We start from the raw sequence: 25,176 nt of genomic DNA, 5'->3' as shown, positions 1-25,176 counted from the left end.
GATATTTTGTGTTCAGATGTCTTCTGTTCTGAGCTGGAGCGTAAGCTTCTCATTGTAGGAATCCATTCTTTGTTTTTCTTTTATTCTTCTGACAGTATGTAAACTTAGTTATTAATAAAGTTTTGTGAAATGAGTGACTGAGTTTCTAAAGTTTTATACACTATAAAAATGTACTGTTTGTATTATAGCAGGGTTAAGAAGGGCTTTGGGGCCAACAAAATGACTTTAACCTGCTCAATGTAACTATATCTTTTCTATACCTTTTTCTTTTTGCTTTTTTTCCTGCCAGTCCTGGTGCTTGAACTTAGGGTCTGGGCCCTGTCCTTGCGCTTTTTTGCTTTAGGCTAGCACTCTACCACTTGAGCCACAGCTCTACTTCCAGCTTTTTTGGTGATTAATTGGAGATCAGCCTCAGAGACTTTCCTGTCCTGTGCCTTCAAACCTGTCTTCAGATTTCAGCTTCCTAAATAGCTAGGATTACAATTGTGAGCCACTGGCACCTAGCTACCCCCTTTTTTGTAAAGAGAAAAAAAATTGCAATTATTTAAGTATTGTGTACCTTTGTTCTCAGTGAGCAGTGTCCCAATATGAGTGTTAACTTGGAAAATATAAACCTGTTCCTTCACTTAGGTACCTCATTTCTTTCATGGTGTGAAAGTGTAATAAGAATCGTTGACGCGTTATGTATAATAAGAATCTTCTGATGTTTAAACAAAGAAATTGCCATCTGTTTAACACACCATATTGTTGTCTTCATTACCTACTTTTATTGAAGAATTTTAGACCCAAAATAAGAAGACTACAATATGGACTTTGGGCTTGCTAGACACTACCACTTGAGCTGCACCCAGACCTTTCTGCTTTAGTTGTTTTAGAGTCTTGTGTTTTTTCCCAAGCCGTAGATGATCCTATTTACAAATTCTGTGCATCTAGGATAACCAGTGTGTGCCGCCATGCCCAACTATTGGTTGAAAATGAGCGTCTCATTAACATTTTGCCTGGGCTGGTCTTGAACCCATTCCTTAACTTGCTAGGATTGCAAGTTTTAGCCACTGCACCAACAATTAAATTGTATTTTAACTATGCAGTTTCTGCTTTTTTTTTTTTTTTTTTTTTTTTGGGTCTGGTCATGGGGCCTGAACTCTGGGCCTGGGCACTGTCCCTCAGCTCTTCAGCTCAAGGCTAGCGCTCTACCACTTGAGCCACAGCGCCACTTCCGGCTTTTTTCTTTTTGCTTATGTGGTGCTGAGGAATCGAACCCAGGGCTTTGAGCATGCAAGGCGAGCGCTCTACCACTGAGCCACCTTCTCAGCCCCTACTTTTTGTTTTGTTTCATTTTTGTGCCAGTCCTTGGCTTGAACTTGGCCTGGGCACTGTCTCTGAACTTTTGTGCTCAAGGCTAGTTCTCTACCACTTTTAGCCCTAGCTCCTCTGGCCTTTTATGGTAGTTAATTGGAGATTAAAAAAAACAATCTCATGGACTCTCTTGCCTGGCCTGGCTTTGAATTGTGATCCTCAGAATTCAGCTTCCTGAGTAACTAGGATTACAGTCATGAGCCACTGGTGCTCTGCTCTACTTGGTTTTAGACTTTACTTTCTGGTCCTTCTATAATTTCTGGCTCTTATTATTCACCAGTTATAATTGTCCTCCAGTATATATGATAAAATGTATAAGGAATATAATTTGTTGACAGAGGAAAATATGATAATTAGATAAAATAGTCTTGTTGAAGTTATTTGTATTTTGTTTCTTGAGCAATTTGTTCATAATTGGAACCTAAAAGATGCTGTTGGAGGACAACTAAATGGTAAAAGTAGTACTCAGTGTGGCTCGACTTATTTATTTTTTCGGTCAATTTGCTAGTTTTCTGTTTTTAAGAACTTATATAAGTGAAATAAAGCTGCTTCCCATCATAACTATTTTTGTTTATTAAGAAACTTAGTATATTTTTTTGTCTGTTTACAGCTTCAGAACTCGCAAAAACCCCAAGAAAAAGTGTTTCATTAAGTCTGAAGAATGAGTCTGAAATTATGATAAACATTCCTCAAAGTAGCAAGGGTAAGATTTTACTGCAATTCTTTGAAAAAAAATTCATAATTGCTTCATATGAGATTATGTTACTTTTATCTTCTCATCTGAGTATATTTTCATCTGTTCTGGAAATTTATTCAACAAAATGTAGCTGAAAAGTAGTTGGATTATTAGCTAATATTCTAACCTGTCTATACCCATATTTACCAGTCAATGAAGAAGAAAAATCTCTGAGCTAACTAAAGTTAGTGGATAGGGCTATCTAGAAATAGTTGCTGAGGCCACTGTCATTAGCTTGAGTTAGTTGCTCATGGAAGATTTGCCTTTGACATATATTATGAAATAAGAGGGGATTTAGAAGTTGTATGGATTATGTAACTGATTTTTGTTGTTGTTATATGTCTTTCTTTTTTTGGTATATGTACAGGGGGTTCAATTAACGACCTTTCTGTCATATTTGTCACGGTCATAACACTTGAACCATACCCCTAACTCTTTTTGCTGCAGTTTGTTTTTCAGATAGGGAATTCAGTTTTTGCCCATCTCAGACTTGGACCACAATCCTCCTATATCTTAACTCCAGAGTAGCTGGAAAAATACCATACAGGCTTGTCTTTTAATTTTTTTCTTTCTATACTGGGGTTTGGACTCAAGATCTTGTAGTTGGTAAGCTGGTGTTCTAGCCTGTTTTTTGCTTGTTATTTACTCAATACTAAAGCCTAACTTATGATACACCTACTTTAGTCTTCCCCTACTTATTGGAGTCCAAGGCTTGCAGCACCTCATCCAGACTCCCTCTCTCTGTAGAGAGGGAAGAGGGAGTCTTTTGGATTTTTCTGCTAAAACTGGCTTGGAACTTTCATCCTCTCAATCTCAGCCTTCCGGGCATACTATTGCACCCCTCTGTATGTTGGGAAGGCATCTCACTGACTTCTGCCCTGGCTGACCTCTAATCACAGTCCTCTGGGGACTTGAGAACTCAGAACCAGAATGGTCTCCCTTAGCTTTTTCTTTTTCTTTTCTCTTTCTTTCTTTCTTCTTCTTTCTTCTTCTTCTTCTTTTTTTTTTTTTGGTTGATTGTGGGGGCTGAACTCTAGGCCTGGATGCTAACCCTCAGCTCTTCAGCTCAAAGCTAGCACCCTACCACTTGAGCCACAGCGCCACTTCCGGCTTTTTTCGGCTTATGTGGTGCTGAGGAATCGAACCCAGGGCCTCATGCATTCGAGGCAAGCCCTCTACCACTGAGCCAACTTCCCAGCCCCTCCTTGAGCCTTTTCACTTAAGGCTACCACTTGAGCCACAATTCCACATCCAGCTTTTTGGAGAGTAACTAGAATGTAAGAGTCCCATGGATTTTCTTATCCTGGCTTGTTTTGAACAACAATTCTTAAATCTCAGCCTCCTGAATAGCTAAGATTATAGGCATGTTCCACCAATGCGTGGTAAAACTTGTGTTTTGAGAAAAGGTTTTGCTTACCATTTACCAGTGCAGGCTATCCTAAATAAGTGAGATTGTAATCGTGCACTACTGGTGTCCCATCCCAGCCCTACCTAAAGAGTTTACGTTCTAACAATCAAAACGAAAAAAATAGTTCCATGTTTTTTCTTGTCAGAATGCTGTAAGGATGCAGAAAATAGCTATTACTAATAGGAGTAGACATGAAATACTGATAATTTAGCCTCTAGTGGAGATAGTTAATCAAGAACTCAAGTACATGAAATAAGGTTCTGTGCAGAAACTACAACTTTGCTTTAAATGAAATTAGACTGTAATTTAAAAGATGAAATATTTGTAGTAAATATGACTTTTTTTTTCAGAGTATTCTACATCAGACAAAGTAAAGCAGAAGGTAAGAAATTGCCTAAAAACAAGCAAAAACTTTAGTCCTATGAATTAGACATGATGAAAATAGCCATCTCATCTTAGTTTATGTAATATTTTATATTTATATTTATGTTTGCCAGTTGTATCCCTGACTTACAGGTAAAGAATTTGAGGTTTAGAAAGGTGGAGTGACTCCCATAATTTTACCTAACTTAGAAGGATTAAAGACGAAAGTGAGCCAGTTCTTTAGTTAAAGATTAGATTTTTTTTCTTATGTGTCACAAATATCTCTGGGTATTTTTAACTTAGTAGAGTTGGTCTGGGAAATTTGAGTTTTGTTACACTTTTAAGTAAAATGTATTTATTTGTTAGCCAGTCCTAGAGCTTGAACTTTGGGCCTATGCTCTGTCTACGAGCTTCTTTGTGCTCGAGGCTAGTGCTCTACCACTTGAGCCTCAGGGCCACTTTGGCTTTTTCCAAGTAGCGTCTCATGACTTTATTGCCTGGGCTGGCTTCATATCTCAGCATCTCCTGAGTAGCTAGGATTATAGGCATGAACCACCACTGCCTGGCTAAGAGTATAGTGTTACTTAGTTGTTTGTTTTTTTTTCGGTCATGGGGCTTGAACTCTGGGCTTGGACACTGTCCCTCAGCTCTTCAGCTCAAGGCCAGCACTCTACTGCTTGAGGCACAGTGCCACTTCCAATTTTCTAGTGGTTAATTGGAGATAAGAGGTTCATGGAGTTTCCTGCCTGGGCTGGCTTTGAACCATGATCCTCAGCTCTCAGTCTCCTGAAAAGCTAGGATTACAGGCGTGAGCCACTGGCACCCAGCTTTGTTTTTTGTTTTTTGTTTTTAAGAATTGCCCCATTAAGGCTGGGAAGGTGGCTCAGTGGTAGAGTGCTTGCCTTGCATACATGAGGCCCTGGGTTCAATTCCTCAGCACCACCTAAGCAAAAAGAAAAAACCTGGAAGTGGCACTGTGGCTCAAGTGGTAGAGTACTAGCCTTGAGCTGAAGAGCTGAGGGACAGCGCCCAGGCCCAGAGTTCAGGCCCCACGACCGGACCCAAAAAACAAACAAAGAATTGCCCCATTAAGTTAATTACTCGATCCTTTTATTATTTATATTTGAAAACTAAGTTCATTGAGATAGATGAATTTCAAGGTAGCTAAAATAACTTGGCAGTTACTTCCTTCCTTTTGTGTTAGTGATTTTATTTTTCACTCTGCCTTGTCAAGTGTTCTTGCCTACATAAGAGCAAGCCCAGATGGTCAGGAGGCATTGGGTATGTCAGTGATGTATTGAGGCCTTATGAGTATGGATTCTGACATGTTTGGGCTTAGCTAAGGAAAACCCTTAGGTAAGAAGTTCAGTATTGACTTTCAAGACTTTGATTTTAGCCTAATCAATAATGCACTATTTAGACAAGTATAGGCATAAAAATTAGACATGCCTTTAATAATCCATTTTTTCTTTGTTGTGTCTCATATGTTGTATCACTGTTAAAGAATTACTATAATCCAAGCAGGACTTGAGATATATTAGAACATTATTTTTCATGTTGTCTGATCAATCATGTCTTCAATTAGATCATGCCAACTCCTCAGGAGAAGATTTTTTAAAAATTCATTGATAACAGCTATCTGCCACCATAAGAGACATCACCATGACAGGGTCTTAGTGTGCTGTTTTAGAAAAGGCAGGTCAAGAGAGAGTATGTGTAGGACTTAATCAGAGCTTAAGTGGTCTAACCATTTGACTGGCTAAGTAGCTAAACCTCAACCTCTTTAAGTGGTGTTTGTTTCAAAATGGAGAGGTGGTTGATTTTGTACAAAGTTGGGGACATGATATTTTCCAGTTGGTGGTCACAGAAAAGATGATTAAAGTACAACTTGGTGAAGATGTATTTCATCTTATCCTGATGATAAGATGAACAAACTGTTTACCTTAGAGAATATGCTTTTGTCCTTGTGGGAAAACAGTTGGCTCAAATGAACATACTGTAAATGTACAAAGTTGGCAGAAATTTCAAGCAGCAACAATCAAGGAAGTAGTATTTTTGAAGGCAAAAATTTATTTTAATATGTTTATTCTGAATTTGCAAACTTGATAATTAAGCTATGTAGATGTATATCTCAAATCTTTATTTTAAAATCAGTTTAGTAGGACATACCTATATTCTGAAGGAGCAGGCACTGGTAGCTCACATCTGTATTCCTATCTACTCGTATCTACTGAGATTTGTGGATCACATTTCATTTTTTTTTTTTTTTTGGGTCTGGTCGAGGGGCCTGAACTCTGGGCCTGGGCGCTGTCCCTCAGCTCTTCAGCTCAAGGCTAGCACTCTACCACTTGAGCCAAAGCGCCACTTTCGGTTTTTTTGTTTTCCTGCTTATATGGTGCTGAGGAATTGAACCCAGGACCTCATGCATGCAAGACAAGTGCTCTACCACTGAGTCACCTTCCCAGCCCTGTGGATCACATTTCAAAGCTAGCCCCCGCAAGAAAAGTCTATGAGACTCTGATCTCTAAAATTACAACAGAAAACTGGAAGTGGAGCTGTGGCTCAAAGTGGTAGAGTGTTCACTTTGAGCTGAAGAGCTCAGGGACAATACTCAGGCCTGGATTTCAAGCCCCACTGCTAACAAAAACAAAAAAAGAAAATAAAGAAATAGAGTATAAGGGGGGCACTGGTGGCTCACACCTGTAATCCTAGCTACTCAGTAAGATCTGAGGATCACAGTTCAAAGCCAGCCAGGGCAGGAAAGTTTGTGAAACTCTTACTTCCAGTAAAAACCACCAGGAAACCGGAAGTGGCGCTGTAGCTCAAGTGGTAGAGTGCTAGCCTTGAGCTGAAGAGCTGAGGAACAGAGCTCAAGCCCAGAGTTCAAGCCCCATGACCGACAAAAAGAGTGTATAAAGTTTCTGTATGGTAAATATTATTTCATTGTAATAATTTTCAATTTTATATATACACGGGTAAAGTGGATCAAAATGAAGAGATGTAGAAAACTTTAAGAATTTTGGTGAAAAGGAGTTTGTTATATGGGCTGGAACTGTAATGTACCTCAGTAGTAGAACATATTCTTACCAGGCAAAAAGCCCTAGTTCAACCCATAGAATCATCAAGAAAAATTGTTGAAACATAGTGTATATATATATATGTATATATATATATATACATATATATATATTTATTCATTTATTTATTTATTTATTTATTTGGGGTCTGGTCCGGGGGGGCCTGAACTCTGAGCCTGGGCGCTGTCCCTCAGCTCTTCAGCTCAAGGCTAGCACTCTACTACTTGAGCCACAGTGCCACTTCTGGCTTTTTTTTTTTCTGCTTATGTGATGCTGAGGAATCGAACCTAGGGCTTCAAACATGCAAGGCAAGTGCTTTACCACTGAGCCACCTTCCCAGCCCAATATTTTTATTTTTATAAGAACTGTTAGTAATTAATGTGTGGGCTGGGAAGGTGGTTTAGTGGAAGAGTGCTTGCCCCGCATGCATGAAGCCCTCGGTTTGATTCCTCAGTACCACATACACAGAAAATGCCAGAAGTGGCGCTATGGCTCAAATAGTAATATTCTAGCCTTGAGCTAAAAGAAGCTCATGGACAATGTATAGACCCAGAGTTCAAGACCCAGGACTGGCAAAAACAAAAAAGGAAATAAAAGAAAAAAACAGAAAAGAAATGTGTAAGCCAGGTACTGATGGCTCATACTTGCAGCCTTAGCTACTCAGGAGGCTGAGATCGGAGGATCGAGATTTGAAGCTAGCCCAGGCAGGAAAATCTGTAAGACTCTTATCTCCAGTTAACCACCTAAAGACCAGAAGTGCAGCTGATGGTCAAAGTGTTAGAGCACTTGTTTTGAACAAAAGAGCCCAGAGACAATGCCCAGGCCCTGAGTTCAAGCCCCCATGACTGAGAAATTAACATACAAAATAGTAGACATATTTATATGTTAAAATTCTAATAGTATTTAAGTTTTCTGTGACACTGCATATTTTGTAGAAAGTTAAAAATCTTGAGTCGGGTATGCTGGTACATGTCTGTAATCCTAGCATTCAAGGCAGCAGAGGCAGGTGAATCGTTGAGTTTGGTCCTAGCCAGGTCTAGATAGTGAGGCCTTGTCTCAAAAAAAAAAAAAAAAAAGAAAGAAAAAGGGTTAATGTATTCATGTTAAGAAAAGTACACACTTACTTTACAAATGTCTGGAATTCAATTTCTAGAAATACTTTTCTATACAATGTTTTTGTTGTACACTTTGTTTCAGCAAATTCATTTGGCATCTTCTGGTTTTAGGAATTGGCTCATCGAGTTCTAATGTTGTCTATTGAAAGCAAAATGTTTTTCTTTGTTAGCCTTTTCTCACAGGTCATTAACTTCCATTGTGGTATTTTTTGTTTATTATGCTTTTTATTGTTAAACAGAACAATGACAAAAAGGAATTTCTCTCAACACCACCTCATAATCTAAGAAAAAGATTAATAGGTATGTATTTCTTCTTATGTGAAGTCTTTATAAAAGTAACCTTGAACTAGGGTCCATAATGATTAAGTACACAGGTTGTTGAACTGCTGAGAATTTAATCTTTGGCCTGCCACTTCTAGGTCCTCCCTGTGCCTCAGTTGTTCCATCTGTACATTAGGCATATTAATGGTACCAATTCCAGAATTGTTTTGAGGACCAATTGAAGTAAAGGACATCAGACATGCCCCATATAGACTTGGATCTTGGTACAAGCCTAACAGATAAGTTAGTTGCTGTCTTTTATTGTTATAATCATTATAATTGCTTGTTGTCATTCTTGTCATTCTTTTCATGAAAGAAAGGATGTGTTCATGTTCTCAAATTTCTACATTCCTTCAGGGGAGGACTGTAGGTTTTTATTTAATATTTTTAATAAAAAATTTAACACCTTTCACATTGAATGGAGCGAATATTGAGTTCAGTTAAAATATCTTTCTAACAAAATAACATAACTTTAGTTTGTTTTGAGACACCTTGAAAGTGTTTCTTTTGCTTTATAATACAAAAAATATTCAGAATTGTACTAAATGCTAGTGAAAGTCAAATACAGAGACATGGATCTTGCCTTTTGGGAGGATACAAATGGCTTCAAATGTTTGAGTAGTTGGTTTCAGGGCAAATGACTTATTGGCTCTTATATTTCAGAAAGATCCAATCCTTTTTTTTAGGTGTTGTTTGGTAATAATTGTCATCTAATTTAGAATAGTCTTCATACTCTTACTCTTGCTTTGTAAAATTTGGATTTTATAGAGCTCATATTCCATTTTTATAAGTATCAAAACAATAATGCTGAATGATCAGAAGTAATAAAAGGTAATATATTGCAATTATCATTATTACTATTTCATTTGAAACATAGCTTGTGTCCTGTATTTTCTCTATTTTCTCCTTACTCCAAAGAAGAATGCTCTTTAGAAAGAAGGGAAATACTTCCTTCTCAGTCACTGCCAAATATATATACCTACATCTACATATAAATAAGAGACGTTTTCTGGTATCTGCTACTGCTCTTAACCCACACATACGCAATGAGTAACATCAGTGCAAATTGGAAACCACTAATCTCTGTAGGCCTACAAAATGAAGACTTTTTAAAAAAAATTATGTATTTGTAATATGTTGGCTTTGTATAATGCTTTGGGAATCATCCATTATTAAAAATAAACGTACTGATTTGGTTAAAGTTATTTCACTAATATTTTGAAAGCTAAATTTAAGCTGGTGATTCATACCTGTAATCCTAGCTACTTAGGAGGCTCTGAGGTTTGAAGGTAGCCCAGGAAAGAAAATCTATGCGATTCTTATCTCCAATCAACCACCAGAAAGCCAGAAGTGGAGTTTGTGTTTCAAGTGGTAGAGCACTAGCCTTGAGCAAAAAAAGCACAGGGACAGTACCCAGCCTCTGAGTTCAACCCCAGAACCAGCACACATTTAAAAAGAAAAAAAAGTTAGCTTTCCTTGAGTTGCATTTCTCTTCAGTATAAAATTAGTTATATCTTTATTTGGTAAGTATAAAACTAACTTTATTGTTTTTGACTAGGCGGTGAGAATGCTTGTGATTTCCTTGAAAATATAGTTCTTGACTCAATTATGGTATGGAGTAGTATATGTATATATTAATAGTATGTACTAGTTCTGTTTATTGAATACTGTATCAGTTAGGACGACACTTTTGGTAGACAGCAATAGAACATCCTACAGTAATGGCTTAAACTGTGGACATTTAAGCAACTTACGTCACTACAAAAATCTAGAAGTACAAGTTCCATGGTTGATGTAGCGACTGAGCAATTTAATTTTTTGTCTGTATATCTCATACTGGAGAATAACTTCAGTAGCTTTAAATTATGGATAAAAAAAGGGATTTCCTTCCATAAGTGAAGAAAATCTTGCCCAGAAGCTTTCAACAAATTTCCCTTCAAATCTCATTGGTTACACAGCCAATCTAGTAGCAAGGAAGGCTAGCAGAGAGGAAAGATGATTACCATAATTACTCTGTAGGGTGGGCACATTGCCACATGAGCATGATAGTAGGTATGGTTGACAGTTTCTACTACAGGTCCTATATGTCATGTTTTATTAGTTGCCTTAGGAATATTTCAATATATGTAATCTTCCCAAGGGCTTATTAAATTAGATCCAACTAGCCTCATTTAATAAGATGAGGAAACTGGTGTTCAGAGAATTTGTGTAAGTAGCTCTAAGTAAACAATGACAAAACTAGAATTAAAAGACTTACTTCTAAGCCCACACTCTTTGTTACTCCATTATGACTCTTTTGTCAAACCGTCAGATCTCCCAGTTGCTTTTCTCTTCCACAGTGTCAAAGTCTAATTCTGACAGTGAAAGTGAGTATTCTGCTTCCAACTCGGAGGACGGTGAAGGCGTTGCAAAGGAATGTGAAGAAGACACTAATTCGGTCATGTTCTGCCAAAAGCTTCAAACTCAGACTAGAGTAGTTTCAGAAACCGTTTGCAAAGGAACACCTCCTAAGAAAATGAAGAGAGATAAAACAGTAAGCAAAAGAGTGATTTATTGTTTTTTTGTTTGTATTGTTTTTTGTTATTATTATAACGGTAATGTACAGAGGGGTTATAGTTAGATAAGGCAGATAAAGAGTACATTCTTTTTGGACATTGTCACTTTTTCCCTATCACTGTCTCTGTTTTCCCCTCCAATTCCTACCTATCAATTGTATAGTTCATTTTCAACATAGTATCTAGTGATTTGTTTATCCTTTGTCTCCATTTCTGTTCCTCTCCTTACACTCCCAAAAACATATAAATGAACAAATAAGACAAAAAGAAACGAAAATTAAAACAACAACAAGAAAATGAACCTCTTGTTTCCATTTCCTGGAGGTCATTTCAATACATACTATTTTGTATGATCAAATACACATAGATGAGAGTGATTTTAATAATATCTGTAATATAGGCTACACTAAAAATAAGCTACAAAATGGATCAACATAGTCTTTTTCTTCACTTTTCTAGATTTTCTCATCTTACTTATAAATTCCCATGTTTGTTTCTCTTTGAGCTCTTTTTGTCCTCATCTATTTCCATATTCATTAATCAGTGTCGTAATATATACTAAATATGATAATCCAATTCAGTTGTACAACAATGAACTTTTAAATATTAATTGGATAATTGATGGCAAGACTTCTCAGCCTATCTGGTTTTGTACAATTTTGTTTTTGTGACTTTGTTGATATGTTCGGGTCAGTGTAACTAATACATGATGTGACTACTGATCCTTGTTGAATTGTTTGAAAAAATATTACAGGTAGCCTGGCTAATTATCCTGGTGCTTTCTATAAAGCTTTGTAACAGCTTTAGCAGCATATATGCTACATTCAAGCCCCATGACTGACACACACAAAAAAAAGAGTGACACTTGAACTCACAAGTTTGAGACTAGCATGTGCAATCTACTGAAACACAATCTCCAACTCAACAGCAAAGAATTTGACATATGCTATTCTATACTGATATAAGTATCTAAAGTGTATTGCGCAATCGTGTATGTGTGCGTGCATGTGCACGCATGTGTGTCAGTACTAGGGCTTGGGCTTGAACTCAGGACCTACATGTTGTCCCTTAGTTTTTCTGTACAAAGCTAGCATTCTACCATTTGAGCCATAATTCTGCTTCCAGCTTTTTGTTGATTAATTGCATATGTTCAATATTATCAGAGTCTCATTAACTTTCCTGCTTGGGTTGGCATAAAGCCATGATCATCAGACCTTCGAGTAATTTGGATTATAGGTATGAGCCACCAGAGCCCAGCTCACTGTTTAATTTTGGTGGATTACAAATATTTGAGAGACTTTTTTCAATTTTTTTACTTTATTTATGTGGTACCAAGGATTCAAATACAGGGCCTCAGGCATTCTACGCAAGCACTCTACCACAAAGCCACATTCCCAGTCCCTTGAGAGACTTTTTTTTGTCAGTTGTTAGGTTTGAATTTAGGGCATGGTCACTGTCCCTAAGCCTCTTTGTGCTCAAGGCTAGTGCTTTACCACTTGAGCCACAACTCCACTTCTGGTTTTTGAGTGCTTAATTGGAGACAAAAGTCTCTTGAGCCTTTTCTGCCTGGGCTGGCTTTGAACTGCGATCCTCAGATCTCAGCCTCCTGAGTAGCTAGGATTACAGGTGTGAACCACCAGAGCTCAGCTTATATGAGATTCTTTAGAGCTGACTATACTCTTCTGTCTACTTTCAGAGTGACTTAGTGGAAGAATATTTTGAAGCTCATAGCAGCTCAAAAGTTTTAACCTCAGATAAAACGCTGCAGAAACTAAAAAGACCTAAATTGGATCAGGTACGTAACAAAGCTGTAACTTTCGAATTTTTCTCATGGCCTATAAAATATACTACATTAGCAACAAGCATAAGTGTATACAAGCAGAATTATTGCTTTGACCAAATAAAACATAATGTAATGTAATTATTGCTTATTTATTATTAAATGGTAAATAATTTGTGGGGGTAAAATTTTATTTGATAAAACATTTTTTTCTCTTAGTATAGTTTTATTTCTTCTGGATTTATAATAACCTTCATATTTCCTTGATGGTGCCCATGTACCATTAGTCTCCTGTTATTCATTTTACCCGCATATTCATTGAACCTTACAGTTATTAAAAATAAAGCCTGAAACCTGACTTTCCTTGTTAAAAGCTTTTCAAAAAGTAGCAGATGTTCTTGATGATGCTATGGAAATGTTGCCTAGGCAGTCGGGTAACAAGATTGCTTTGTACTATGTATCTAGTAGCTCATTTTACAAAAACATATCACACAACTACACTTGTTAGAGGGTTTGGTTTTTTCTGCCAGTCGTGGGACTTGAATGCTGGGCCTGGGCACTGTCCCTCAGCTCTCCAGCTCAAGGCTAGCACTCTACCACTTGAGCCACAGTGCTACTTCCGGCTTTTTCTGCTTATGTGGTGCTGAGGAACCCAACCCAGGGCTTCATGCATGCAAGGCATTACCACTGAGCCACCTTCCCAGCCCACTTGTTAGAGTTTGGATGGACACTTTACCTAAGACCTCTCCGAGTGAAAAAGTATCTATATCTAAGTCAAGAAGAGATTGCTACTGACTCAGAGATTACCAACATTTTACTATTATGATTTATCATCCATTATGTAAAATGTTTGGGGCCAGAAATGTTTCAGATTTGGGCTGGATTTTTTTTTGTTAATATAAAGGTGATGTACAGAAGGGATACAGTTTCATAAATCAGGTAATGAGTACACTTCTTTTTTAAACAATGTCACCCCTTCCCTTACTCTCCCAGTTTTTCCCTCCCATTCCTACCTGCAAATTGTAGAGTTGATTTTCAACATAGTGTTTAATGAGTGCCACTGCTGCATTTGTTCACCCTTTTTCCCTCCATTTCTGTGCCACCCACTCCTTACCTTCCCAAAGACTGATAAATGAAGAATCAAGATAAAAACAAAGAAAAAAGGAAAAAACCGTCTGTTTTCATGTCCTGGAGCTATTTTGATAAATACTATTTTATATGATCCAATGCACATAGGCATTGCATCTTTGTGTTCCTCTCCTAAGGGTATCCTTTGGTCTCACTATGTGTGAATTTCTAGAGTAGAATTTACCATATTCTGTTGTATATTAGATCTAGTGTCTGCAAGAGAGAAAACATGTGCTGTCTGTCTCTCTGAGCATGGCTTACCTTACTTAACATGATTTGTTCTAGATCCATCCATTTCCCTGCAAATGACATTATTTTTTTTAACACCGGTGTGAAATTCAGTTGTGTATAGGTAGCACATTTTTTTGGATCCACTTATCTATTATAGATTATCTGGGCTGTGGCCACAACTTGACTATTGTGAATAGTGCAGCATGGATGTGCAAGTGTCTTTATGGTATTTGGCTTGTGATGTTCTAGGTAGATGCCCAGGGGTTATATGGCTGGGTGATAGGGAAGATTTGTGTTTAGTCTTCTGAAGACCCTCCAGAATGCTGTCCTGAGTGGTTGTACTAGTTTACATTCTTACCAGCAGTGCCATAGGGTTCCTTTTTCCCCATGGGATGGATTTTTATTTTTTGCTTTTAGATTTTAAAATATTTGTATATATAATGAGATATGTTGGGGATGAGCCAGGTACAAGTCTAAACAAAAAATCATTGATGTTTTATGTATACCATGTGCATATAGATTTTTTTTTTGGGGGGGGAGGGTCCGGTCGTGGGGCCTGAACTCTGGGCCTGGGTGCTGTCCCTCAGCTCTTCAGCTCAAGGCTAGCGCTCTACCACTTGAGCCACAGCACCACTTCCAGCTTTTTTTTTTTTTTTTCTGCTTATGTGGTGCTGAGGAATCGACCCCGGGCCTCATGCATGCAAGGCAAGTGCTCTACCACTAAGCCACCTTCCCAGCCCCGCATATAGATTTATATAATATTTTCAGTTTGCTTTCTTTTTATTTGGTATAAGGTGTGGAATTTTCCACTTGTGGCATTATTTCAGCACAGGAATTTTTGGATTTTGGAACATTCCAAATTTTCAATTTTTGGATTAGGGATGTCTCAACCTATACTCTTCAAAACAGGATTTAGTGCATAGAACTTTTGACAGTTTTTGAGACATAAGAAAGAGAATAATCAGTCAAGCTTTATGACTTACTGTGTTTTATTGGTGATTAGGTTGTGTCACTTGGTTCATTGGCTAAAAAAACAAATCAAGCTGGGTGCCAGTGGCTCATGGCTGTAATCCTAGCTACTCAAGAGGCTGAGATCTGAGGATCACGGTTCAAAGCCATCCCGGGCAGGAAAGTCCCTGAGACTCTTATTGCCAATTAACCACCAGAAAACCAAAAGTGACGCTGTGGCTCAAATGGTAGAGTGCTCACCTTGAGCTGAAGAGCTCAGGCACAGTGCACAGGCCCAGAGTTTAAGCCCCCCAACTGACAAAAAAAAAAAAAAAAAAAAATCAGAAATACTGGTAGGAAGCCAAGTTGTTCCAAGAACAAAATGACACTAATGATCTAGGAACCAGTCACTCATACCTGTTATCCTAACTACTCAAGAGGTTGAGGTCCTAGGATCATGGTTCAAAGCCAGCCTGGACAGAAAAATCCATTAGAATTTTTATCATAATCATAAAATCCAGAAGTGGAGATTTGGTTCACGTGTGGAGCACCAGCCTTGAGGGGAAAAATCTAGGAGACAGCGCCCAAGCCCTGAGTTCATGACTCAATAGTGGTTCACATACACAAAAAATATCACACTGTTTGTCTAGAGCATACATTTTTATATTATCATAGTGGAAGATGAGTAAATGAATCTAGGGTCAAAATAGGCAAATATAGGTAGAAAAACAGGGTTAAAATAGGCAAAATACAGGCAAAAAAATCTCAAAATGAAAGAAATACTTGTTAACCATATGAAGGAAGGGAAGGCCTTTTATTGATTGTGGACATAGCATAGCTTACCAATACATTAAGTCATAAAGCATTTATTCTCATGTTCGGAAGTTGGCTGATGTAGGATTTGTTCCTTGTTCTCTCTTCCTCATTGGATCTATGGGGCCTACTGAGGCATGTTCTTGTTGCTAAAGCTTTTGAAAAGTGAGAAAACATATGACTCTGTGTGTGTGTGTGTGTGTGTATGTGTGTGTGTTTCTGTATCTGTGCGTGTGATACTGGGGCTTAAACTTGGGGCTTCATACTCATATTCTACCACTTGAGTCACTTTTTAAGTTCAGGATTTTTGTTAGATAATTGGGTATAGAATGTTATGGACTTTCCTGCCCAGACTGCTTGGACCTTTGAAATCCTTAGATCTCAGCCTCCTGAGTAACCAGGGTTAGCATGAGCCACCTGCACCTTGTTAACACATGACCTCTTAAAGCCTAGGCTTGAAACATAGGCACTTAACTTTTGCTTCATTCTTGTGGCCACAATAAATCTCATGGCTGAAAAGAAAGTCAGTGGGAAGTAAGTAAATCCATTTAGTGCGAGGGACCAAAGACTGGGTAAATATTGAGGATAGCTCCATAAATACAAATGTTTGAAATGGAAATGCATAAAAGAGAATATCAGGGGATGGGAAGGTGGCTCAGTGGTAGAGCGCTTGCCTTGCATGCCTGAGGCCCTGGGTTCGATTCCTCAGCACCACATAAGGAAAAAGAAAAAAGCCGTAAGTGGTGCTGTGGCTCAAGTGGTAGAGCGCTAGCCTTGAGCTGAAGAGCTGAGGGACAGCGCCCAGGCCCCGAGTTCAGGCCCCACGACCGGACCCCCCCAAAAAACAAAAAGAAAACAAAAATAATAATTGTACCAAGATTATCTATGTGGAAAAATAAATGGAAAATAAGTCTCAGTTAAAAAACAAACAAACAAACAAAAAAAAAAAAGATTGAATTCAAGCCCCAGGATGGTACCCTCCCCTAAAAAAAAAATTGAGTTAAACTGAGTACTGTTGGTTTTACATCTATAATGCTAATTACTTAGAAAGCTAATCATGGGAGGATCATGATTTGAGGCAAGACTTTTTCAACCCATAGCTGGGTACAGTGGTGTATGTCTGTGTTCCCAAGTTATGTATGAAGCTGAGGTCAAGATCTCAGTTCCAGGCCAGGCTGGACAGAAAAGCCCATGATACTGAATCTTCATGGAGAGAAACTGTATGCAATGGTGTACACCTGCGATCTCAGGAAACCTAAAGCAGGAGGATCACAGTCCAGGTGTGTACCCAGACAGGAAATGAGATCCTGTGCTTTTTTTTTTTTTTTTAATGGTCATGAGGCTTGAACTCAGGGCCTGAGTACTGTCCTTAAGGTTTTTTTGCTCAAGGCTAGCATTCTACCACTTTGGTCCACAGTGCCATTTCTGGTTTTCTGGGGGTTAATCGGAGATAAGAATCTCATAGACTTTCCTGCCTGAGTAGGCTTCAGATCTCAGCCTCCTGAGTAGTTAGGATTATAGATGTGAGCCACCATACCCTGGCAAGACCCTATCTTTAAAAAAAAACAGTCAGGAAAGAGGCGGCTCGACGCTGTCCTCCAGTTCTTTTTATTTTTTTTTTTTGGGGGGGGGTGGTTGGTCGTAGGGCCTGAACTCTGGGCCTGGGCGCTGTCCCTCAGCTCTTCAGCTAAGGTTAGCGCTCTACCACTTGAGCCACAGCGCCACTTCCAGGTTTTTCTTTTTGCTTATGTGGTGCTGGGGAATCAAACCCAAGGCCTCATGCATGCAAGGCAAGCGCTCTACCACTGAGCCACCTTCCCAGCCCCTTTAAAAAAAACAAAAACAAAAACAAAAACCACTATATAAAAACGGAATTGGTGGTGGGTGGTTCAGCAATAGAGTGCCAGTGAAGCAAATGTGAGGTCCTAAGTTCAAACACTAAAAAATAAACCTTTAAGCTTTTACATTTTTTTCAGATTTGTAGGTTTGATTTTTTTTTGTATGTGTTGTGGTTATTATTGTTGTAATGGGATATAAACCCAGAGCTTCACATGTGCTCAGTTTCTTCTTCCTCAGCCTCTAAGGAGGTTGATATGATGTACTTGTTTTGAGAATGATTTCTGTTTTCTTTTTTTAAGCAAACTCTGCGTAATTTATTGAGCAAGTTTTCTCCTTCCTTTTCTGCTGAAATTAAACAATTAAATCAACAACATGAAAAATTATTTCACAAGTGGATGCTGCAGTTACAGTAAGTGTTATTATCATTGCAAACCCTTCTAAAGTAGAGAATACTATGTGTCTTTATGTGAAACCAAATAGTTTAATAAAGTTTAATAAAGTTTTCTCTCAGTAAACTTCAAAATTAATTGAGTAGATTTTCCCAAGTCTCTTTTTATATCTCTTCTCAGAAACTGTGTAGTTTTGGTTTTGTAAAGATTAATATCAGGCTGGGAAGGGTGGCTCAGTGGTAAAGTGCTTGCCTTGCATGCACGAGGCCCTGAGTTCAATTCCTCAGCACCACATAAACAGAAAAAGCTGGAAGTGGTGCTGCGCCTCAAGTGGTAGAGTGCTAGCCTTGAGCTGAAGAGCTGAGGGACAGCCCAAGCCCAGAGTTCAGGCCCCACGACTGACAAAAAAAAAAAGAGAGAAAAATGATTAATATGCCAGGGCATTGGTGGCTCATGCCTATAATCCTAGGTACTTTGGAGGCTGAGATATGGGGATCAAGGATCAAAGCCACCTGAGAAGGCTCTTATCTCCAGATAGCCACCAGAAATTCATAAGAACTATGGCTTAAGTGATGTAGAATACCAGCCTTGATTGAAGAAATTAAAAGACAATCCAGACCCTGAGTTCAAGCCACAGTACTAGCCCATGTATATGCATGTGTGCATGCATGCACACATACATATACACACATACACACAAATTAATAAGTATTACCAATTAGATTTTAATTCAGTTATCCACAGAGAAGTTTCTAAAATGAACTAATACGTATTACTACATTACTTTTTTTTTTTTTTTTTTGCCAGTCGTGGCGCCTGAACTCTGGGTCTGGGTGCTTTCCCTGAGCTCTTCAGCTCAAGGCTAGTGCTCTACCACTAGAGCCACAGTGCCACTTCCAGCCTTTTCTGCTTATGTGGTATTGAGGAATCTGACCCAGGGCCTCATGCATGCGAGGCAAGCACTCTACCACTAAGCCACCTTCCCAGCCCTATGTTACTTTTTTTAAACTCAGGACCTCCTACTTTCTGAGCTAGCAGTCTGCCTCTTGATGCCCCAGTCCAGGCATATTTACTTTCTCTTAATGTAATTTTATATGCATATACTTTGAGAATTCCATGAGATTTTTTTTCTCTTGTAAACATTCTGCATTTTAAAATTGTTTATTAGAATATTCAATTTTATATCTTTGGAGGGTACCTCAGATTAAAATTTGTTTGCATAAAAGTGCCTGGAAGAGTGATTAAAATCAAATCACAGGCCAGGCACCCTCACACCTGTAATCCTAGCTACTTAAGAAGCTGAGATCTGAGGATTTCGGTTTGAAGCCAGCCTGGGCATGAACATCTACGAGACTCTTTTATCTCCAGTAAACTTCTCAGAAAAAGCTGGAACTGGTGCTGTGGCTCAAGTGGTAGAGTGCTAGCCTTGAATAAAAGAAGTTCAGGAACAGTGGCAAGCCCTGAGTTCAAGCCCCAGGACTGGCAGAAGAAAAAAAATCAAATCATAATACTTTTTTGCTTACATGAAAAAGGGCATAGCACATGGAAATATTCATAGTCTACCCTAATATAAATATATCCTCACATTCACAGTTAACAGAGACAAGTAAATAAAAATGCAAGTCCATGAACAGGAAAAATATAGAAATCAGTTATTTCAACTGATCTTGCTTTTATGTTGGTAGTATGCCCCAGGGTTATGCTAGGAAGAGAACAGTTATCTTTCCTGCAAGAACCTCAGCTTTTCTCATTAACTACCTAATGGATTTCAGATTTATAGTTTGTGTGGCAGCTCTTTAATCCCAAATTCCATTCCTTAGTTTTCCATTTATTCCTTCTTCCAAATTGAATTGTTTTGACTTGCTTTGCTTCCCATTTTACACCTTAGAGTCAGCTACTTCAGTTAGGTTGCTAGCTATCTGAATTTTTTTTCCTCTTTTTGATACTTTACCTTGCCTAACCCCTTGTTCAGGGTTATCACTTTCCCATTTTTCTATTCCTAGACTATCCTATAGGTACAAAGGCTTCACAGAAACACCAATATCTGAACTTTGTAAACAGTCATGGAGTTGAGTTTAGCTTGGTGAGCTCATCAATTTCTTGCGTTCTGTTGCTCTTTATTTTTAGTTTACTTGTTTATATATGTATTTATTTACTGTTGTTCATTTTATGTGATGACTCTCATCATAACTCTAATCTCCACCCCAGACTTAGCAGTAGACATAAATACCTAAATATATGTTGAAATGTTTAAACATAGATAATTTAACATACATAAAGTCGAGTTCATTTAATACATTAATCACCTGACTCTATCTCTGAATTTCAGTCACCTCATTTATGTATTTGCCTATATCAGGAAACAGTTAACTGTTTTGTTTTGGTTTTTTGGTAGTACTGGGTTATAATTCAGCACCTCTTGCTTCTTAGAAGTGCTCTACCATTTGAGCCACAACTTCAAGAAAAACTTTTGATATATCACATTTTTCTTCCCATCACTGAATTGGGAATCTTATTTTTGATTCTGAATTTAGTTTTCCTTCCTATCCATTTCCTTAAAGCAGCCAAGGTGATCTTCCTACAAAGAATGTGCTTAGTGTAGTGATTGTCGCCTGAAATCCTCACTAGTTGTGAGGTAGAGATTGGGGGAATCACAGTTCAAGGTAAAAAAAAAACACTTAAGGAGACTCCATTTCAGCTAATGGCTGGGTATGGTGGTGAGTCCACACTAGCACTGGCATAAAGAGAACCTATTTAAAAAATAACTGATGCAGGTGGTAGCTCATGCTTATACTCAGGAGGCTGAAATCTTAGGTTCATGGTTCAAAGCCAGCCCAGACAGGAAAGTCCGTGAGACTCTTATCTCCAATTACCTACCAGAAAACTGGAAGTGATGTTGTGACTCAAATGGTTGAGCACTTGCCTTGAGTTGAATAGCTGAAGGATAGCACGCAGGCCCAGAGTTCAGGCCCCATGACGAACAAAAAAAAAAAAATCATGCTATTTTCCTACTGAAAACACTTTGGTTAACACCTTACTTGTTACTTTTTTTTTTTTTTTTTTTTTTTTTTGCGGGGAGGGGGTGGGTCCAGTCTTGGGGCCTGAACTCTGGGTCTGGGCACTGTCCCTCAGCTCTTCAGCTCAAGGCTAGCGCTCTCCCACTTGAGCCACAGCGCCACTTCCAGCTTTTTTCTTTTTGCTTATGTGGTGTTGAGGAATCGAACCCGGGGCCTCATGCATGCAAGGCAAGCACTCTACAACTGAGCCACCTACCCAGCCCTACCTTACTTGTTACTTTCAATGCTCATTATCCTTATAATAAAGGCCACTTAACATCTTAGTATGGTTTAATAACCTTTCCAATTTATCAGTTTCAACTGTGCTTTACTTTTTTCAACCACATTAGTATCTTATCTCTAAGCATTTGAACTCAAAAGGTAATGAGAACTATAAATCTTCATATAGTTAATAAAATAGTGCCTTGGGAATCAGTAATTTAGTTATTTTAAATAGCTTCATTCTTTCTGTATTTTTCTTTTAAGGTCTCCTTTCTATATCTTTATAAACTCAAAGAAATTGGTTGATAATAAAATTGGTAATAAGTTTTAATACAAATACTGTGTTTCTTAACAGCCTTGGGTTCAACATTGTGCTTTATGGTTTGGGTTCTAAGAGAGATTTACTAGAAAAATTTCGAACCACTGTGCTGCAAAATTCCATTCATATTGTCATCAATGGCTTCTTTCCTGGAATCGGTGTGAAATCAGTAAGTTCCAAAAATGTTAAAGGAAGTAACATTATATCCTTGGCCTTCTATATCCTAAAGGACAAGATTAGGGGGTTTGCAATTTTATCATACTTTTATGTCACTTTGGTACTCTAAAAATCATAAAAGTATAAATAATGGCCTATAGTTCTACAATACAATTTTGGTCGATCATTTTTATTTAAATGCTCTTATTTCCTCTTCATCATTTGAGAATTAATTTAAAGCTTTTGATGATAGTTTAGTCAATATGGTATTCTGTTTTTAGTGTCATTAGTATTTATCTTGAATTCTTTGATAAATTCATAGTTTTCTAATGTTTTCCATTGTTAATAATTTTTGGTTTTTTTGCCCCCTTACATTATCTTTACTCTTTTGTTATTCTTCCCTGCTTCCTTGGGACCCCCCTCCCCCAAATGAAATCTGATTAAGTATCCAGTATAATTTTTAAGTGATTTTTTTTCAAACTTTATAATCTTTAATTTATAATCCTTAATTTTCTATAAAAAAGATTGATTTTCTGGTTGCATATATCCTATTTACAGAATAAATTATGATTGATTTGGTATTTGTACTTTGATGATGTAGATCCTGAATTCTATAACGCAGGAAGTCTTCAATCATATGGGCACCTTCCGAAGTGTACTGGATCAGCTAGACTGGATAACAAACAGATTTAAAGAAGGTAATATAAAATAGGTGATCTGAAGTTTCATGGTGGAGTTAAACATTCTTCTATGTAATTGTGTAACTAGATATGAAGATCTGGATTATTTTAATATGAGCACTTAAATCAGTGCTGATTTAGGTTTCTCTAAAATGTTTTTTACTTTTTTTTGTTTGTTTTTAATGGCTTTTTTTTTTTATTGTGAAAATACCGTACAGAGAGGTTACAATTACATGGTGTTTTTTACTTTTTTATGAACTTGTTCGGTGAATGTCACTTAACCAAAAGTGTTTCTTCTACTCTCTTAAGATTCAGAATTGTTGGGCTGGGAAGATGGCTCAGTGGTAGAGCACTTGCCTTGCATGCCTGAGGCCCTGGGTTTGATTCCTCGGCACCACATAAGCAAAAAGAAAAAAGCCGGAAGTGGCACTGTGCTCAAGTGATAGAGTGCTAGCCTTGAGCTGAAGAGCTGAGGGACAGCGCCCAGAGTTCAGGCCCCACGACCAGACCCAAAAAAAAAAAAAAAGATTCAGAATTGTTGTTGAGTTTTGTTCTGTCACTTTGAAGTATCTCTAGTTGATTGGTATATCGTTATCTGAAGTTTTATGTTTAATATTTTTGAAAAACTTTGTCATTTCTAGGATTGAGGTGTTGCTCAGTGATAGAGCATTTACTTAGCATGTTCAAGGCTCTAGGTTTGGTCCCCAGCACCACAAGAAAAAAAAATTGAACAAAGCATTCTGTGTCTCTGTTGTGAGTAAATAGCACTGTATTGAGATAATTTATATACTGTACTAAGATCTGTAGAATAGAAAAACAAAGATAGGTGTGGTTTTTTTGGGAGTTATTTTTTTGGTGTGAATCTTTCAGTTATGTAAATGTATCAAAATATTAGAAACGAGCCAGGTGTTGGCGGCTCACACCTATAATCCTACCTCTTCAAGAGGTTGAGATCATAGAATTGAGACTCAGTGCCAGTTTAGGTAGCTAAATCCCTGAGACTCTTATCTTTAATTAACCAGTAAAAAGCCAGAAGTGGAGGCATGGCTCAAGGGTGTCAGAAATGAGCCAGAAAGCTGGTGGGGAGTATAAGAATCAGGTGAGTTCAAGCCCCAGTACCAAAAAAAATTCAAAAGAAAAAAGAAAAAAATTTAAAATGAGATTAGTCAGGCTCTGAAAATCATCGTACTTGTCACTTAATTCTTAAGAATTAAAAGGACAAAGCTGGGTGCTAGTGGCTCATACCTGTAATCCTAGCCACATAGAGGCTGAGATCTGAGGATCATTGTTCAAAGCTAGCTGATGCAAGAAAGTCTGTGAGACTCTTATCTCCAATTAACCACCAAAAAACCCCCCAGAAATGGGCCTTTGGCTCAAAAGTGGCAGAGCACTGGATTTGAGCAAAAGAGCTCAGGGATAGTGCCCAGGTCCTAAGTTCAAGCCTCATAGCTGACAATGAAAAAGAAAGAGTTAAAATGACTAATTGATATTGAGTTCATGGATAAATTTCATGGATAAGTTTCGTTTTAGTCTAACAGTATAGTTCTAGTTCTATTTTCATGGCACTTTTGTTTATCTTGCCAATAATGAATTTTCCCTTCCCTTTTATTTTTCTTATCTGAAAAAGTTTTATTCCAAATTTCTTCCTGTCAGACTTCTAAACTCATTTTACTTACAGTTCTCATAGATACTGAAAATTTACATTCATAATCATAACTACTCAGGAGGCTGAGATCTGCAGCTCACAGTTCAAAGCCAGTCTGGGTAGGAAAGTTCATGAAACTTATCTCCAAGTAAGCACCAAAAAAAGACAGAAAGTGGAGCTGTGGCTTAAGTAGTAGAGTGCTAGCTTTTAGCAAAAAAACTCAGGGACTGCACCAAGGCCCTGAGTTCAAGCCCCAGGACCAGTGCCACAAGCACGTATACACACACACAGGAAAATATACATGCTTAGACCAACTAGACACACTTGAAAATAAGGATAAAAATTCTGTGCAGTGGATCCTTAGTATTCAAGGGGATCTCCCGTGGGTTCCAATGCACACATATGCTCAAGTTTCTTATATAAAACAGCACATTTGCATATTGCCAATATAGATCCTCCAGTATACTTTAAGTCATCTCTAGATTACTTGTATTATCTAAAATATTGTAAATGTAAATTGTATAGATAGTTATACTGAATTTACAGAATACAGTTAAACCTGCTTTATTGGCCAAATTGTTATATGCGATTTGACTATTGTATTTTTTTTAATGGTCAAAAAGTAATAGTAAGGTAAAAAGAAAAGTTTCTTGAACAAAAATTTTATTCCATTTATTTTATTTTTTATTTTTGTGGATCATGGGTTCTGAATTCAGGGCCTGGGCACTGTCCTTGAGTTGTTTTTTTGTTTTTTTTTGCTCAAGGCTAGTGCTCTATCACTTTGAGCCACAACTTCACTTCCAGTTCTCTGGTAGTTAATTGGAGATGAGTCTCATGGCCTCTCCTGCCCCAGCTGGTTTTGAACAGTGATTCTCAGATCCCACCCACCAAAGTAGCTAAAATTACAGGCGTGAGCCACTAGCACCTAGCCAAAACAAAAAAATCTAAATTCCCACGTGTGCATTATGCAGCTCAGTTGATGCAGAGATGGATGGCCTCAGTCAGTGCTGTGTATGATCTGCAAAGTGTTTGCTTGCCC

At 37.9% G+C, this 25,176-nt stretch overlaps 1 protein-coding gene across 2 annotated transcripts in view; it reads left to right on the top strand.

Moving 5' to 3' along the window:
• Orc2 (origin recognition complex subunit 2) overlaps nt 1–25,176 on the top strand; it is a 52,180-nt gene that overhangs the window by 14,305 nt on the left and 12,699 nt on the right. For both annotated transcript variants that reach the window (XM_069995784.1, XM_069995785.1), the window contains 8 exons: nt 1,967–2,059; nt 3,851–3,882; nt 8,295–8,355; nt 10,716–10,909; nt 12,628–12,726; nt 17,970–18,079; nt 21,693–21,825; nt 22,414–22,510. In XM_069995784.1, the coding sequence (XP_069851885.1) occupies nt 1,967–2,059; nt 3,851–3,882; nt 8,295–8,355; nt 10,716–10,909; nt 12,628–12,726; nt 17,970–18,079; nt 21,693–21,825; nt 22,414–22,510 (819 nt within the window). The remainder of the gene's footprint in view (nt 1–1,966; nt 2,060–3,850; nt 3,883–8,294; nt 8,356–10,715; nt 10,910–12,627; nt 12,727–17,969; nt 18,080–21,692; nt 21,826–22,413; nt 22,511–25,176) is intronic.

Source organism: Dipodomys merriami, unplaced genomic scaffold, assembly GCF_024711535.1.
Source record: "Dipodomys merriami isolate MVZ:Mamm:240054 unplaced genomic scaffold, mDipMer1.0.p SCAF_49, whole genome shotgun sequence".
Lineage (NCBI taxonomy): Eukaryota > Metazoa > Chordata > Mammalia > Rodentia > Heteromyidae > Dipodomys > Dipodomys merriami.
Note: the sequence above shows the minus strand (reverse complement) of the source record. Positions and strands in the feature narration are given on the sequence as shown.